This window comes from Chamaea fasciata, unplaced genomic scaffold (assembly GCF_029207755.1).
Source record: "Chamaea fasciata isolate MVZ Bird 193981 ecotype frontalis unplaced genomic scaffold, bChaFas1.0.hap1 SCAF_16, whole genome shotgun sequence".
NCBI lineage: Eukaryota > Metazoa > Chordata > Aves > Passeriformes > Sylviidae > Chamaea > Chamaea fasciata.
Genome location: NW_027094101.1, coordinates 7,897,424 through 7,912,979, shown reverse-complemented (window position 1 = coordinate 7,912,979; position 15,556 = coordinate 7,897,424). Strand labels below are relative to the sequence as shown.

The 15,556-nt window shown below is 41.0% G+C and overlaps 1 protein-coding gene across 4 annotated transcripts in view; it reads left to right on the top strand.

Moving 5' to 3' along the window:
• Positions 1 to 15,556, top strand: part of SMURF1 (SMAD specific E3 ubiquitin protein ligase 1) — a 45,091-nt gene that overhangs the window by 16,641 nt on the left and 12,894 nt on the right. For 2 of the 4 annotated variants that reach the window (XM_066197751.1, XM_066197750.1), the window contains exons 2-9: positions 9,433 to 9,471; positions 9,870 to 9,978; positions 10,792 to 10,925; positions 11,042 to 11,107; positions 12,046 to 12,121; positions 12,440 to 12,678; positions 13,455 to 13,539; positions 15,355 to 15,501. In XM_066197751.1, the coding sequence (XP_066053848.1) occupies positions 9,433 to 9,471; positions 9,870 to 9,978; positions 10,792 to 10,925; positions 11,042 to 11,107; positions 12,046 to 12,121; positions 12,440 to 12,678; positions 13,455 to 13,539; positions 15,355 to 15,501 (895 nt within the window). Of the gene's footprint in view, positions 1 to 9,432; positions 9,472 to 9,869; positions 9,979 to 10,791; positions 10,926 to 11,041; positions 11,108 to 12,045; positions 12,122 to 12,424; positions 12,679 to 13,454; positions 13,540 to 15,354; positions 15,502 to 15,556 lie in introns of all 4 variants that reach the window. The other 2 variants (XM_066197748.1, XM_066197747.1) reach the window with 1 other exon arrangement.

Below are 15,556 nucleotides of genomic sequence, written 5' to 3'. Positions count from 1 at the left end.
TTTCAGTATGAATGAAGAAACGTGGATTCTCTAACACTGTGACCACAGTGGTCATCAGTGGTTTTATACTTTTCTCTATGAACTTCTAAAAATTACTCTGGCAAAATTTGTTGGTTGTATTTTCAATGATTTTAAAACAGGGATTTTTTCCCCCCCCTCATTTTGCTGGAAATTAATCTCAACATCAGCAGCTTCCTGGGTCACTGAGGTGATTCCCTTGCCAGCTTCCTGCTCTTGGTTCACAGGGGACCTTCAGTTTAACACTGAGTTGAGCAGTCCTGAGCCAAAGCTGTGTATTGAGCACTAAGGCAACGTTCCATGTGGATTGTTTAACTACAACTCTTTAACTGATACATTTAAGCCTCATGGGATGAACTAATAGTTTACATAGTTTACAACTTACACATAACTTAACGCCTTTCATTTTTTGAATAATAATGTTCTTGCTTTTGAGCAATCTACTTAGCACTTGATGAAAACCAGACATTAATTTCATGCTGTTTATTAAAATACCTCAATTGGAAACTTTTGTTCTTGTAAAGTTGATTTTATACCTTATTTAATTGCAGTAAGATAGCAAAGAAGTCAAATACTGGTTTTGTCTGGAAAAACAAATCTCAGTTTTAAATTGAGATTGAGAATGTGTTAAATTATATTTTTTTTCCTCCTTTACAATTGTGCTTAACATTCAAATTACTTTGTTGAAATACTGACACTACCTGTATGTGAAGGAATGTAAATACCAGCCAGTCTTTGGAGGTACAAAACATATGTTTTATGTTTTAAACTGAGAAATCTGCTTCATTTTAGCTTGGAAGTTGTAGACTTTTTGGTGTTCGACAAAAATTCAGCGTTTCTGTTGAACCGTTGCTTGGCTGTATCTACTCAAACTTTGCCAAGATTTTCTGTACCAAGGTTTCTTCTTTCACAGGTTTCACGTGTTCTGCAGCAGCAGGTCAGACTCCTTTCTGCATAACAAGCAGCTATTCTGAGGCAGGGCAATATTTATATATTGAGCCGGAGATAGTCCTGGCTTAGAAAGTACAAAAGTTGCGTGTTGTTGTTCCTGACATTTCAAAAGCGCTTTGCTCCGTGGACAGGACCCCAAGGCTGGGTCTGCTTTAACTCGTGTGAGTGCTTGTGCATTCTACTAATTGTAGTGCTCAGTTAAACACCCGCAAATGTCTTGCTTCTCCTTTAGGTCTCTTCTTCTGCGCTTTCTCCTCCGTTATAAAGCAACAGAGAGCAGTTGTGCAGGTTTTCCTTACGGAGTTAGGAAATGAATGGCTTGTGAAAGCTCGAAGTCCATTAATTGGATGGGGTTTTGTGGGGGGAAAAAAAGCTGCTGTTAGTACAGAAACATACTTGTAACTTGAATCTCACAAACTGCTTATAAAACATACAGTTGTAGTAGTGGTCTGGGTAGCCCCAGAGAGAATATGTGGGAAGAAGGTGAATCTAAATTTCTGTGTTTTATAATGGATGTAATATTTATTGGAAAAGCCTTTTATGTACTGAATTAGTAAGCAAATGATCAGCTGCGCAGGAGAGTCCTCCTAGGCTTCTTTTTGGTAATGAAAATAAGGCGTTGAAGGCTTTATGCCTTGAACTTATGAAAGTGAAGATCAGAGACTCCTTAAATGAAACACACCTCCCTAAAATGCTGACTGAGCACAGGCGCTGTCCTCCGCTACAGGGGTGTCAACTATTTCATACCTAATTTATACCTCAGCAATATCTAAAGCATTCAGGGTTTATTTTCTGTATTTGATTTTTAATTTACTGTTGTTCGCCTCACATTTTCCAGAGCAACAAATTCATATATCTGAACATTTGGACAGGATTTCTAGAAAGGACCTTTTGTTACTGGCACTCTGGGATAAGGGCTGGGTTTGAGCTCAATCCCCAGCTCTGTCTGGGACCTGTTGTTAGCGATGTTGGGATGAGAACAGGGTCCCGTTAGCTGCTGACATTTTTAGGGATTTGGAAAAGGTGCTTTGAAACTTCTGTGGTGTTAAAAGTACAAATTTTTTTTGGCGATTTTAGTAAAAATTCAGTTTGGAATCCGAGTTATGAGTGCATGTGGGTGGAGGAACATGTTTTTCATGCTTTAGGAATTTTTTTCCAGATGCTTTTGTGATGCTTGGGTAACTGTAAAAGCAAAGTATTGAGATTTCAGCATGGATTTGTTCCTTAGTCTTAATGCAATTTAAGAGAATTGAGCCACATAGTTTCCTGGTGTGTTTTTAGCTTTATTTTAGTGATGATGTCGCACAGCTCACGTTGTGTCTGATCCAAAGTGTGAGCACAAGAATGTGCAAGGTGTGCAGATAAGTCTGTCTGGATAGACACCACTTGCTTGGAAATATGAATTATTCAATGCAAGTGCACGTGGTTAGAGATGCAAAAGACTGAATAAGGGAAGAATTCCAGAGCTGTGTTGATCTCAGTAACTATAACTTGCACAGTGAAGTGTGGAGTAAATGAAAAGTTCATTTTGTATTTCCAGCAGGATTTTTTGCATTGGAATTGTTTTGTTTAGCTCTCAGTTAAGAGGTTGTGTTTGCCCTGAGAACAGCATATTATTCTGTGTGGTTTTAACAGCAATTCTGAGGTTTTTACAGATATTACTGTATCTTACTAGTGTATGTATAAGAAGCTGATGCTGTCGCTGAAGCCTGAGTGTATCCTTTGTTTTCAGGGAATCAGGAGACTGTTTGGGGACACTTAAACAAAGCAAAAACTTGACTGAATTTGGGAAATCTCTCCTTACAAAATTATTGTCCCACTTGGCTGTGATCCTGGGAGATGTGTTGGTGGGGGTGGAGGACTGAATTTTAGATACCATACAGTGGGTATAAATTACATTATGTTCTCTCAACATATTTCCTGGTGAAGCTGTGTAATTGATGGGGTGTTCTTGGGAATGGCTGTGAAATGGTGACAGTAATAACTGACTGAGCTCTTGAATTCCAGTTCTCACAGAAACTGGTTGTGCTCTGGATGTGTTTGGAGACAGTCAGCAAAGAGAAAGTAGAAGGGATGTGAGGGAAGACAGAGCTTCAGGGGCATCTTGGTGACAGAGGAGGTGTCACCAGTTAGGGTCTCACTCTTGCCCCAGCATCTCTGGCTGTATTTCCTACATCTGAGCCACTGCAGGACCAAGAAGAGCAATTAGCTGGAGGTAGTGAAAAGCAGTCTGTGAAAGGTTTGCCCTAAAAAATAGATTTCAAAAAAGAAGCACCCATGGAAGTACAATTTGAGTGGCACATGGGACAGATAAACCCCACAGGCAACTTGTGCTTCCAGGGCTGAGGGTGTGTCTGTAAGACTCAAGTATTTGGGATACTCAGGGTTTATGTCTGTCTAGGAAATGGGGAACTGTGTGGAGGGTATGACAAGGCTCTTGGCCTGGATTAGAGGGAGGCATTGCAAAGCCATAAGAAAACTGAGGCAATAGCTGGGACTTAATGGAAGATTTAATCTGAGAGGTAACCTTTATCTCAGGTATTTGTTAGGGGTGAGCAGAGGGGGAAGAAGAGAGAGAAAAGTTGGTATGAGGAATAATTGATAAGCTTATTCCCACCTCTGATTTGTGTGCCTTTCTGAGATTCTGTATATCAGAATTAATGCAGCTTCCTATTGATCTCCCTTTTTTATTCCTGCAAAGTTCTTCAACGGATTCCATAACTCTTAAGTGTTTCTACAAGTTTTCCATCTCAGTCAGTTAATTTTTAAACTTGCTTTACTGGTCTTGTGCTGCACAGAGCCTCAGTTAACAGGGAATTTAGTAAGTCTTGTTCTTCCAATAGTCCTGTGCCGGGTTTTTCAATGATTTATGTTATTGAGGGCTAGGTCAGCCCTTGCTGGTCGTATGTGAAGACTTAGTGTTGGAGACTTTTTCAGTTTGAGTAATTAGGAATGGAGATGAAGCTCTTGTGTTTTCTCAACTTGGTTTTGTTTGCAGTAGGAGAGCTGCCTCTCATTCGTGACTGGTTTCTTCTCAGGTAGGATGGAATTTTTATTCCTGGCTAAGTAGATACTTTAATGACATGTTAATGGACTAATAAAAATGGCTTTTTCTGGGTGTGTGGTTTTTTGAAGATCTCTTCAAAGTTGCCTAGTGTTTGCAACTGGCTACACGAAGCCAAGTTCCAGCCCACGAGGAGATCATGCCTTGAAAAGAGGCTTTGATTTTTACTGCAGCCTACACAAAAGGGCCACAAAAAGGGTTCGTGTATCAACTCTAGCGACTCTTTGAGAATTGAGGGGTTTATAATGAAGCTTTGCTTTAATCTGGTAGTCAAGGTCTGGTTTAGCATGAGTTCAAGCAGAGCCTTCAGTGTCAGGGCATGAATGCAGGGCCTGAAGTCGGAGGGGTCTCGGGGTTTTTTGCTTGGATTGTGTCTCAGATTGCAAATCTCGTTGGCACCACAATGCTGAGATCGTTACTGAAGGCCACTCAGGGTGCATGTCAGGATGAAATTAGTTCCATACAGCTAATTGGCTTATTTGGCAAATGCAAGGGAAGGCTGTGGGTTTGTTTATCTCTCTGTGCTCGCAGGCGCTGCAGTGGTTCGGGTTCGGTTACTAAGAAGTTAAAGCAGTCTGGATTTATGCATTTCAGTTTCCAGCAGACAAAGAGAAAGACCAAAAGTATTCCTAAAGCAAACAAAAAAATGACTAGAATAGAAACTCTGGCCTTTGTGGTGACAATTTAAAGAGCAATTTGTGAATAAAGTGGTGTATTTCAGCTCAGTGATGTGGCTAGCCGTAGAGAAACTGCCTTTTTACACACTTCAGCCATCTTTCCTTTCCCATAAAACCATTTTTTGTACCCCACCACATATAAATGATTGTCATCCTTAAAAAAACCAGACATGTAAAACCTTCACAGGTTGTCTGGTAGTAGAAATAAACGAGACCTTATCTGCAGTGAAGTCTCATTTAAGGTTATGTGCAGAGCACACAGCTGTAAGCAGAGTCATTCCTCAGGGCAGTTCAGAAGGGGTGGCTTGTGGTATTCAGAGTATTTTCCACAAAATCCACGGAACTGTTTGGATGAGACATGATTTCACGTAACAGATTCAGCAAAGATTTTAATTGTGGGCCATGAGCTTTGGGGTGTTGGAGCAGCATGTGGTGAATAGCTGATGTTTGCTTTTTTCTCCTTTTTGAGGGGAGGCTTTTTTCCACTTCATGTGCATTATTTTTGTCATGCAGCTTTCCCAAAACTGGTTTTCAGAATGGTGGGATTTCTGCTCTGGAAACCAGGCTGTGAGCTGGCACATACAAGGAGGGGACTGTCCTGCTGGGGCACCTCCAACACAGGCTACCAAGTTCACAAATCAAAACCTACACAGACTTTGAAGCATTAGCAGAGTTATTTCCATTACTTGGATGCCTCAAATTTGACCTGCTTTGCAGCCTTTTTCATTTTCCAGTTGTGTGCAGTAACTTTAGTTTCATTTTATGTCAAGATCTTTATTACTTTCTCTTCCAAAGCCTCATTGTTCTTCTTTGCTTCTATCTTAGAACAAACCAACCAGCCTGTGGTGCTTGTAATGATTATGCTGCATATCTCTATGATTAAAGATGGTCTGTACAGAAGGAAATATTAAGTGTAGTCCTTGCTACGCCATTGGCCTGCTGGCCTGTGTTTATCTTCTGTCACAGAGTAAAACGAATGTATCCTGGAATCTGGCTGCCTGTTTGTACAAGCATAAATAATTAACCTGGAATATCCAAGGGAAGGCCAGAGATGGCTGAAAGGGGATATTTGCCACCATGCTTCACTCTGGCCTCCCCCACCCACCTTTCCTAAGGAAGATGTGGACGTACTGCTGGTTTGTCTTGTCTTGTCTCCAGAATTAACTTGGATACTAAATTGAAGGCCGTGGTTAGCTCAGATCATATCCACATGTAAAGGTCCTTAATTTGAGCATGGCAGCTCTTACCTTTAACTTGCAAAGTGTGAATGAATGCAGTTCCAGGTGCACATTTGCCTGCTGTTTTGCATTGGTACAGGCTGGGCCTGTGGAATATTTTCATCACTTGCCTTATATACTTTACTTTCCCCCCCCCCAGGAAACTGTGTTGTTTGTACACTGTGCAGCTGGAAACACTTGTAACATCTTAGCAGTGTGCAATGGGATGGGGTGTGTTGGGAGTTGGACTCTGTGATCCTTATGGGTCCCTTCCAGACTGAGACATTCTGTGGTGTATGGGAATAAATCTGGTGCTGATGCAGAGTCCGGCTCTGTTTACTTGGGAATGTTTGAAATGGTTCCTCTCCCAGACTGTTTTTCTGTGCCTTCCTGCAAGTGCTGCCCTTGCTGCAGGATGGTGTCTGGGGGTGAATTGGCAGCTTTCCGATGCAATTCTCAGCTGGGTTGTTCAGACACTGGTGCCACTCGGTGCCCTCCTCACTACACCCGTCCTGCTCCTGCAGCACCTCCTGAACCACAGCAGATGATTCATTTCTGTTTGGAGGCAGGGTGGACAACCAGGGCCTGGCAGAGGAACCTCTCAGCTCACTCAAGTTACATCCCCAGGGTGAATGCTGACTTTGTCTGAGGCTCGTCCTTTCTTCACCTCCTGCCAAATATGCTTTCACACTAGCACTTCACCCAGCTGGCTAATTTGGCCTTTGAAATTATCTCAATAATGTCAGGTACTTAAAAAAACATTCCCATCCCTTTATAAATATTATAATCCAGATGTACAGACATTGTTTCAGTGTTGTTTGGGAACCGTTGTATTAAAACAAGAAGTTCTTCAGAGCTGTGCAACAATCCTGAGCGGAGCATAAACAAATCCTGTGTCAGGCTCAAACAAGTTGGTTGACTTTGAGGAGGCAGAATGTAAATACCCAAGTCAGGAGAATAAGTACCTTTTGTAATGTTGCAGCAAATGCAGGGAGATCACTCCTGCTGACGAGCCCAGAACCTTTCTAGTTTAAAAGAAAGAAAAACTAAAAGAAAAAGCACTTTGGAAAATGGGCAAAGAGGGCATTTGGGCATGACCTGGGCAAAGAGCTTAGGGTCTGTCTCATTCTCCTAAACCCCCTCTGAACCAGGGACAAAATTAATAACTTTTTAAGCCTTTGTAGCTAAAGCTACCCAAGTCCATGAATTTGGAAGTAGCAGCCATGAGGTCCTCTCCTGTTGGAGACGATGTGTTTAAGAAGGAAATGTGGCACAGTCCCAGCTTTGCACAGCAGGGAGAGGCTGTCTGCTCTGCTGCTGGCATGGTTTCACATCCAAGTCTCCTGTTGCTGACCTTTGCCACCTGTTTTTTTTACTGGAATTTAGAAATCTGTGGCTTTTAAGTGATACAGCTCTTGCAAATATTTTTTGCTCTAGTGGGTTTAACATGCAAATAGTGGAAGAGAGCCAATGGTCCGTCTCGGGCAGCCAGATTCTGGAGATTGCTCCATAAAGGTTTATTTCAGCTATTAGCTTTTGTGCCAGTATTTTTCTTACAAGAAAGAGTAATAATTTTTGCAATCGAAAATTGAGGGTTTCACAGGCTGTGAGTGGAAAATTGGCAGCTGTGCTCATCTACTGTAGACTGAAAGGCTGGGGCAGAGGGAAAAGAGTTAAATGAAAAATATAATTCTTCAATAATAGCTTTAGAAATGTATGCTGCTATTTCGAAAGCACACCTGAAATACAGAAGAAAGGTAATAATTATATGGACAGACCATATGCAGAAAGTTACAGATGTCATCCTTCTCCAGCTCAATAAATTATTCTTAAAATCGGGAATGGCAAAGTAGTTATTTGATTTTAAAAATCTCACAGGAACTTCAGAATTCCTTTTGGCTGGTACTAGCTTGCTCAAGTTCTGATTTTACTTGTACTTAGTCTCTCTTTCTTGAGTAGTTTTTCCTCTGAAACACTTGCAACAGGAAAAGGAAATTAAAGGTTGTTTCTGTTGTGCTTCCACAGGGCAGTGGATGGTGATTCTCTAATCCTGTGTTGTTTCAAATTGAATTGCCATAGTCCTGCACACTTCCCTTTTCGGTCAGTTGTTTAAAAAAATACGAGAAAAGCTTTCTCTGATTATACAGTTTGCCAGTGTAAGAAATAAGTAATTTTTAATCCATTCTAAAAATACTTCTCTGGTGTGGCTGCTTTAATAATTACTGAGAGGGAGGATTTGTGTATTTTTTCCATGAGCTTCTGGGTTAAATAGTGGATTTCTTTGGTCTGTTTGCTTGACATGTGAGGTGAGGCAGTTTTTTCTCTGCTGCCTGTGTTACGTAGGGAATGTTTCTCTGGAACTGAGAGGTGGAATTCCAGTAGATGTATATAAAAATAAATAAATAAAATATTTGTTCCTGTGCACCCTCCCTTTCCCCAGTATAGAATTGCAGTGAGACTGAGGGCAAGTCAGGAAGAAGGGGGGATGGAGATGAGAAGGGGAAATGGTCCATACCTGGGGAATTGGCCATTGATTATCTTCTCAGCCTTCATTCTCATGCTGAAAGATTTCTTTTTTTCCCACTGGGGAAAGAGACTCCCTCAACAGTAATTAGGTCTTTTATAGTTACCTTCCTTTCTTGGATCTTAGTTTGAGATAAGTTAGAGCTCTAATATTTTCCTCTTTGGCTTTGGAGTTGTTTTTCTTGGCCTGTTAGAAGAGTTTAATGGATACTAAACAACCTGGATTGCTGAGATCCCACTGAGCAGTCCTTATGGAAAAGCAAGATTAGACTTGTAGCTGGTGATAGACCTGGTAGAAATGGAGATTGATGTGAGTTTCCTGATCTAATTTTTTCTTAAACTGCTGTGCTGGTGAATTGGAGAGAGGGAAACGATGTCTCATTTGTGGCCCTTTCAAATGAAAACATCTTGATGCAGATTTTTTTTTTCAGTATATTTATTTCTCTCCTGAGTGAGGCCCTGGCATATTTATCCCCAAACCTTTGTGTATTTACAGATTGCTTCTGCTGTTGCAGAATTCCTGCCATGCTTTGTTTCACCATGTATCCACACTTCGTGTGCAAGGAGCAGGAGGTTGCGCTGCATTTGATGGGACTTGGTCAAGAGTCTCTTCCAGGATTCCCAGAACTGTTCTTTGTTCAGAAAATGTTTAGCCCTTGTTCTAAAATGGATGGGTTCTGAAACAACAACAGAAATCTGATTTAGCATTTGTGTAAACATGAAGTAAAGAAAATTAGGTTTTGATGCAAAGGGATGTTCATTAAATCCTGTGTGTGTTATAACAATAGAATTAAAGCAGCAAATATAAAGCCAAATTTATATGTAAATATTCCAATCCCAGATAAAGAAAACAATGGTCACATTTAATATTTAGGTGGTTTTTTTCTGAATTATGATCAGGTATTATTTTAGCTGATATGATTACCAGAAAGCTTTTTTTCCATGGTTTTAAGATTTATTTATCTGCTTTTTTGTTTTGCAGTATTATGTGCCAAGAATCTCGCAAAGAAAGATTTCTTCAGTAAGTATGTCCTAATTGTATAACTTTCTGCTGTGGATTAATCAGATTTATTTGGAGATGGTGCATTACTGTGGAGGCTCATCTGTGTGTGTCATTTGCACTGCATTACTACAGGAGTACACATTACTCTGGGTTGTAGATTGTGTGGACTTCAGGGTTGGAAACACTGAGGGCTCACAAATTCCAGCTGAAAGCCTGACTGATGGAACCACAGGCAGGCTGCTGCTCACAACTCTGTGCTGAGGGCTCCAGGATCAACCACCTCAAACACAGGATTTACTGAAATACTTCCAGGATAATGACAACTCTTCCTTTCTTGAGGAGGAGCTTCTAATGGCGTTGTCTTGGAAGCAGCAAAACAAAGGACTGTGTCTGACAGCTCCTTTTCCTTTCCACAGGACTTCCTGACCCGTTTGCTAAAATAGTTGTGGATGGGTCAGGTCAGTGCCATTCCACTGACACTGTGAAGAACACGTTGGACCCCAAATGGAACCAGCATTACGATCTGTGAGTTGGTCATAAGTAAACAGTATTCCAGAGATGTGTCTAGTGAATCAACAGTGCAGGGTTGGCACTGCAACTTCATTTTGTGTTGGCAGGAACAGTCACATTTCACAGAATCTCAGAACAATTTGGTTGGAAGGGACCTTAGAAATCATCCAGTTCCAGCCCCCTGCCAGGGGCAGGGACACCTCCACTGGATAAGGTTGCTCCCAACCTGGCCTTGGACACTTCCAGGGATGGGGCAGCCACAGCTTCTCTGTGCCAGGGCCTGAGCACCCTCACAGAGAAGAATTTCTTCCTAATATCCCATCTAACCCTGCCCTCTCAGGGACTGATTTTTTTTCAAGAAGAAAATCCTTGTTAATAAAGGAGTGATACTTTGCTTTTAGGTGTTTGAATTTGGAGATATTTGTGTGGCAGGTACACAGCACAAGGGCTTAGTGAGCTCTCCTGGAGCAGTGCCATCCAGCTTTTCCAGAAAATTGTCCTTGTTGGAATGATTTATTTTCTTCAAATTATTAGAACCATAAATTCTGAAGCTTTGTACATTAATCGACTTGTTGTTTAGCTTTTAATGAGGCTGGCTGTAGTTAAATTCATGCTGCAGCAATATCAATTTCCCATGCTGTGTGAAATCACTGTGCAGTAATTCATTAATAACAGCATTTTGGGCATAAGCACTTGTGTGTTTGTAATAAAGAGGCATGACCAATGTACTGAAATCTGTCAGAATTTGTGCCAATAACAGCATCAGTTCTGTAGAGTGAAAAGAGGTTATTATTTCTAAAATTACTCTTTTAATATGTATCCTTCTAGATACGTTGGGAAAACAGATTCCATAACCATCAGTGTATGGAACCATAAAAAAATCCATAAGAAACAGGGAGCTGGCTTCCTGGGGTGTGTCCGACTTCTCTCCAATGCCATCAGCAGGCTGAAAGATACTGGATGTAAGAGCGATTCCTCCCTGGTGGGACCAAGAGCCCTCCATCCCTTGTGCCTGAGTAGTGGATAGTGTTCCCACCCAGCCCTTCCCAGGGTTGATTTTTCCAATTCTCCTTTGCAGACCAGCGTTTGGATCTATGCAAACTCAACCCCACAGACACCGATGCTGTCCGAGGCCAAATAGTGGGTAAGAATGATCCCAGCTAAATTCCATCTGCTTGGTAAATATCCATAGGGAAAAAACTCCTCTAGTCACTGCTTCTGTGCCTGTTCTGTGCTGTTTCTTCTTATTTTAGTGGGATTAAATTATATAACCTGAAATTTTTCATTACACTCCTATGCAGGAGTTTATTTCCTCTCAGTTGATGATGGGAAACAACATTAAAAACAGGAAATGCATCTGGCAAGGCTCCTACTGCATCTCGGGAAGGGTGAATGCCACTGTGAAATGATGCATTTGGGCAGGGTGACAGGCAGAGGGGATCTTAGGTGTTAAAAAAGGATCTGGAGGAGTTAAAAGATATTTTACAAGTTGCTGGTTTGATACCTTTGACTCATGCAAGCCACTTCAGAATTTCAACAAGGCCGTGCTCATTTTACAGCAAATTTACCCCACGTTTTACTGCCCCCACCCAACCCCAGCTTTTCAGTGATATATATTTGGCAAACTCCAAATTCTCACCCTAAGATGACATCTAGTGGTGAGCAATTTTTTTCCAGCTTCCCTTTCTGGATCCTCATGAAATCCTGATGTGGAACCTGACATATTTGATATTTACAGAAATAAGCTCAAGTTTTGAGGGGATGACCCTCTGGTTCCTCTTCTGCTTTTTAAAAAATTATTAATACTTTTAAGAGAATAGAAGGAATTTTGGTAAGTGATGTGTTTTTGTGTATAGAATAGGGCTTTCCTTAATATTTCCCCCATTAATTATGCATAATTAATATTTTAATGATATTAAAAGCCACAGTTATACATAATAGTAATTATGAATCATTAATATTTAACCTAATAATGATACATAATTAATATTATGTATAAATGTGGACATTTTTTTTGGTTTTGCTGTTTTTAAGAATGCAGTTTTTCTTTTATTGACCTGAGTTTGTGTTTTCTTCTTTCAGTCAGTTTACAGACACGGGACAGGATAGGCACAGGAGGTTCTGTAGTAGACTGCAGAGGGCTTTTGGAGAATGAAGGGTAAGGATTGTTTTCTTTACACTTAATTAGAAAAATGGTTTATGTGTGGAAAGACTGTAACTACCATTAGAAACTTAAGCATCAGTGTGACTACTGTATTTTCTGGGAATGTGTATCAGGCAGGAAGGTAAACTTGGAAAGACTTGTGGGGTTTTTTTGTTACCAGTGCTGAGAAATTTGGGCATAAAAACATTAAGAAAATGGCACCTCTTGGGTTAAAAGTTACAGCACTTGAAACTGGGGGGGGAGAGAGAGAAACAGTCATTTCTGCATTCACGTCTCTTGTGATGGAAACTCTTGAAGTTTCCCCATTTTCAGAACGGTCTATGAAGATTCGGGGCCGGGGCGGCCGCTGAGCTGCTTCATGGAGGAGCCGGCGCCCTACACGGACACGACGGGAGCGGCCGGAGGAGGCGGCTGCCGCTTCCTGGAGTCTCCCAGCCAGGACCAGAGGCTCCAGGCACAGCGGCTCCGCACCCCCGAGGTCAGAGCCCACGTACAGACACCTCAGAACAGGCCCCACGGCCACCAGTCACCTGAGCTACCTGAAGGCTACGGTGAGTGTCCCGCGGCTGGGAAACTGAAAAGGGGGTTTTGTTTATCCAAAGATGTCACCAGAGATTTCTCCCCATCGAGGTGTTTTGCCTGTTGAAACAAGCAGCGTCCACGTGCATCTCGTTCTGCGTTTTGGAAAAGGAGCTAAGTGCAGATGGGAGTTTGAGATTGGCTAATTAGCAGTTGGCTACGCCAGGATACACTGAGGGGTTGATGGTAAATTAAACATGAGGTTGTGGTATGATGCTGTTACAGAAAATTCACTGCTAATCTTGGCTGTGTATCTGGGGAGAACGAATGTAAAGAGCTCTCTAAACTAGAGCAGTAATGCTATTTTTTCCTTCCCCCTTGGCATGTTGTGTAGGTTTGAGCCCACATTTGAGAAAAAAATCAGGAAAATATATAAAAGCAACAAAGAAACCAATAGTACAGAAGATTAGGGAGGATGAGATTAAGGAGAATTTAAAAATTCAGAAAAGAGCACAGCAAATGTAGGAGTAAAGAAACCTGGTTTGGGGGTTTGGATTGTCTTAGAATCTAACAATAAAAATACAAACTAAAACATGCTGGTGCATGGATCTGTGAGTTTCAAAAGAATGTTGAAATGTGTAGTCAGAGTAAATTTGTCAAGGACAAAACAGTCCATGCTGCAAGAGATCAGTATGATGGCTTCAGTACTTTCTCTTAGGAGGAAAATATTCAAATGTCTTCAAATTATTTATTTGGATTTTTTTTTTAAGGTTCGTAATTTAGAATAATCACCCTTCCTTTTGTACAGAGCAAAGAACAACGGTACAGGGACAGGTTTATTTTTTGCACACACAGACTGGAGTGAGCACGTGGCACGACCCAAGGATACCAAGGTATGTATTTATAGTTAAAAGTCAGAGGGGTTTGGTGTGTATTTGTGTGGCAGGATGTTGAATTTATAACAGCAAAAATCTAGGAAATGGCTTGTCTGAATTTAAAGGGAGAGCTCCCAGCAGAGGAATAGTTTGGGATGTTTCTAGTTACCTTTTCATCAAACATTAAGGATTACTCTTTTTGAAAGAAAAAATCATTTACTTGTGAATCATGTAAAACCAAAAGCAAAAAATTATGCAGTCCTTCAGGAATTCCCGTTTGACAAATTCTTCTTAAAATGTTTTTGGTGAAGCTACAAATTTCTGAATCTTACCCACATTTTTTTGTATGAAAGCAGTTTGGATTGCAAATTGAAGAAAAAACTGACTTCTTCCTTAAAATGATTGTTTCTTGAGTATTCAATTTGTAACTTTTGTTAGTGCTCAGTTGTGTATAATGGAAGGAGAGATTACTTGTTATATTTATACTTGTAAAGGTTTGAGGTTTTTTATACTTTAGGCCAGTGGTTTGCAGCTAGAAAATTTGAATCCTTCACATGATTAATTTAGTAAAGCTTCTTTAAACCTTAACCTGCAGTTAATCCAGGTCTTCGTGAGTAAGGTCTGGTGCTCTTCCTGAGTAGCTCTGAATCTGAGCTGTTTCATGGGCCACCTGCACACCAGATTCAAGAGTGAAGTTTGTAACTCTCTCAGCTGCTGCACTGCCTGGATAATAGAGGAATGTGGTACAGGATATTAGAAAAATGATATGAAGTAGTGCAGGCAAAAGTGGTGATAAAAGCTCAGTGTGTGGAAGGAAATGAAAAATAAAGCTGAGAGGGAGAGAAAATAGCTGATTTTAGATTAGCTGGTATTGTTGGAGGAAGAAATGACAGTGATTGTTCATTTGTGTCAGGCTTGTGTGCCCAAAGCCTTCATAAAGTGATGATGCTGGTCACCCTAATGAAAGGTGCTGCCCCTCTCCCCAAATCCTTGAGCCAGGGTTTAAGGAGCAGCTATGAAAGTGGGCACAGCAGTGTCCTGTGAGTCACAGGTCACACCTATTTCAGTTAAAGGTGACTTTTGTGCTACCAGCTTGTGGTGCAAAAACCTAACCTTGGCATGAGGCAGAGGTGTAGGTTAGAACTTGCTGTAATCAGATCTCTGCAGGACTTTCAGATGCACAGCTGATCACAGCAAATGGTCCCGACCATAATCTCCTTTAAGGAGCCTAACAAGGGCTTGTCTGTCTGCCTGTGTGTCCCCTTGGTTTATACTCACTGTGACACTAAGGCACCTTCAGTGTACAAAGCATTTCTACCTTCCTAAAGCCTCTCAATTAGCTCATTGACACAAATGTTGCATGGTTAGATTTAGGTGAGGAATTGCATGGAGTGGTGTCTTCAACCCTGAATCCATGCCAGCTGTCTAAAGAATGCTTTACTTAACAATAGGTTTTCTGCCTAAAAATAATGTTCAGGTTTCCTTCCTTCCTTTTCTTCCCACTCTTGGTGTTTTCCTCAGTTAGGTGGCTGGACCCTTAGGTATTTTCAATCTTTTTAGTTGTAAATGAATTCTTTATATTGAATTCAGACACTGCTTGGAAGTGAGTGACTGCCTTTAGCAGCACTTAGAGTGATACCTGAAATTTATCCAGGATGTATGGGGTGAGTGAATGTGTTGCTATAGCCTTACTCTCAGTGGGTTTTCAGTCGAATAGCTAGGATTCTAACCTTAACTTAATTAAAGAGGAGATACTAATTTTTTGAATTGATCTTAGTATTTGGTTGCTTAACTTCAGATGTGCATTAACATCCTGTTTGTTTTTCACTTTAGAGACCTTAACAGTGTGAATTGTGATGAACTGGGGCCTTTACCTCCAGGCTGGGAAGTCAGAAGTACAGTTTCAGGAAGAATATATTTTGTAGATCATAACAACAGAACCACACAATTCACAGATCCACGACTACATCACATCATGAAGTAAGAGCTTTTCCTGATAAATAATTCCTGTCAGGTCTGGGAGTCATGAGGGACT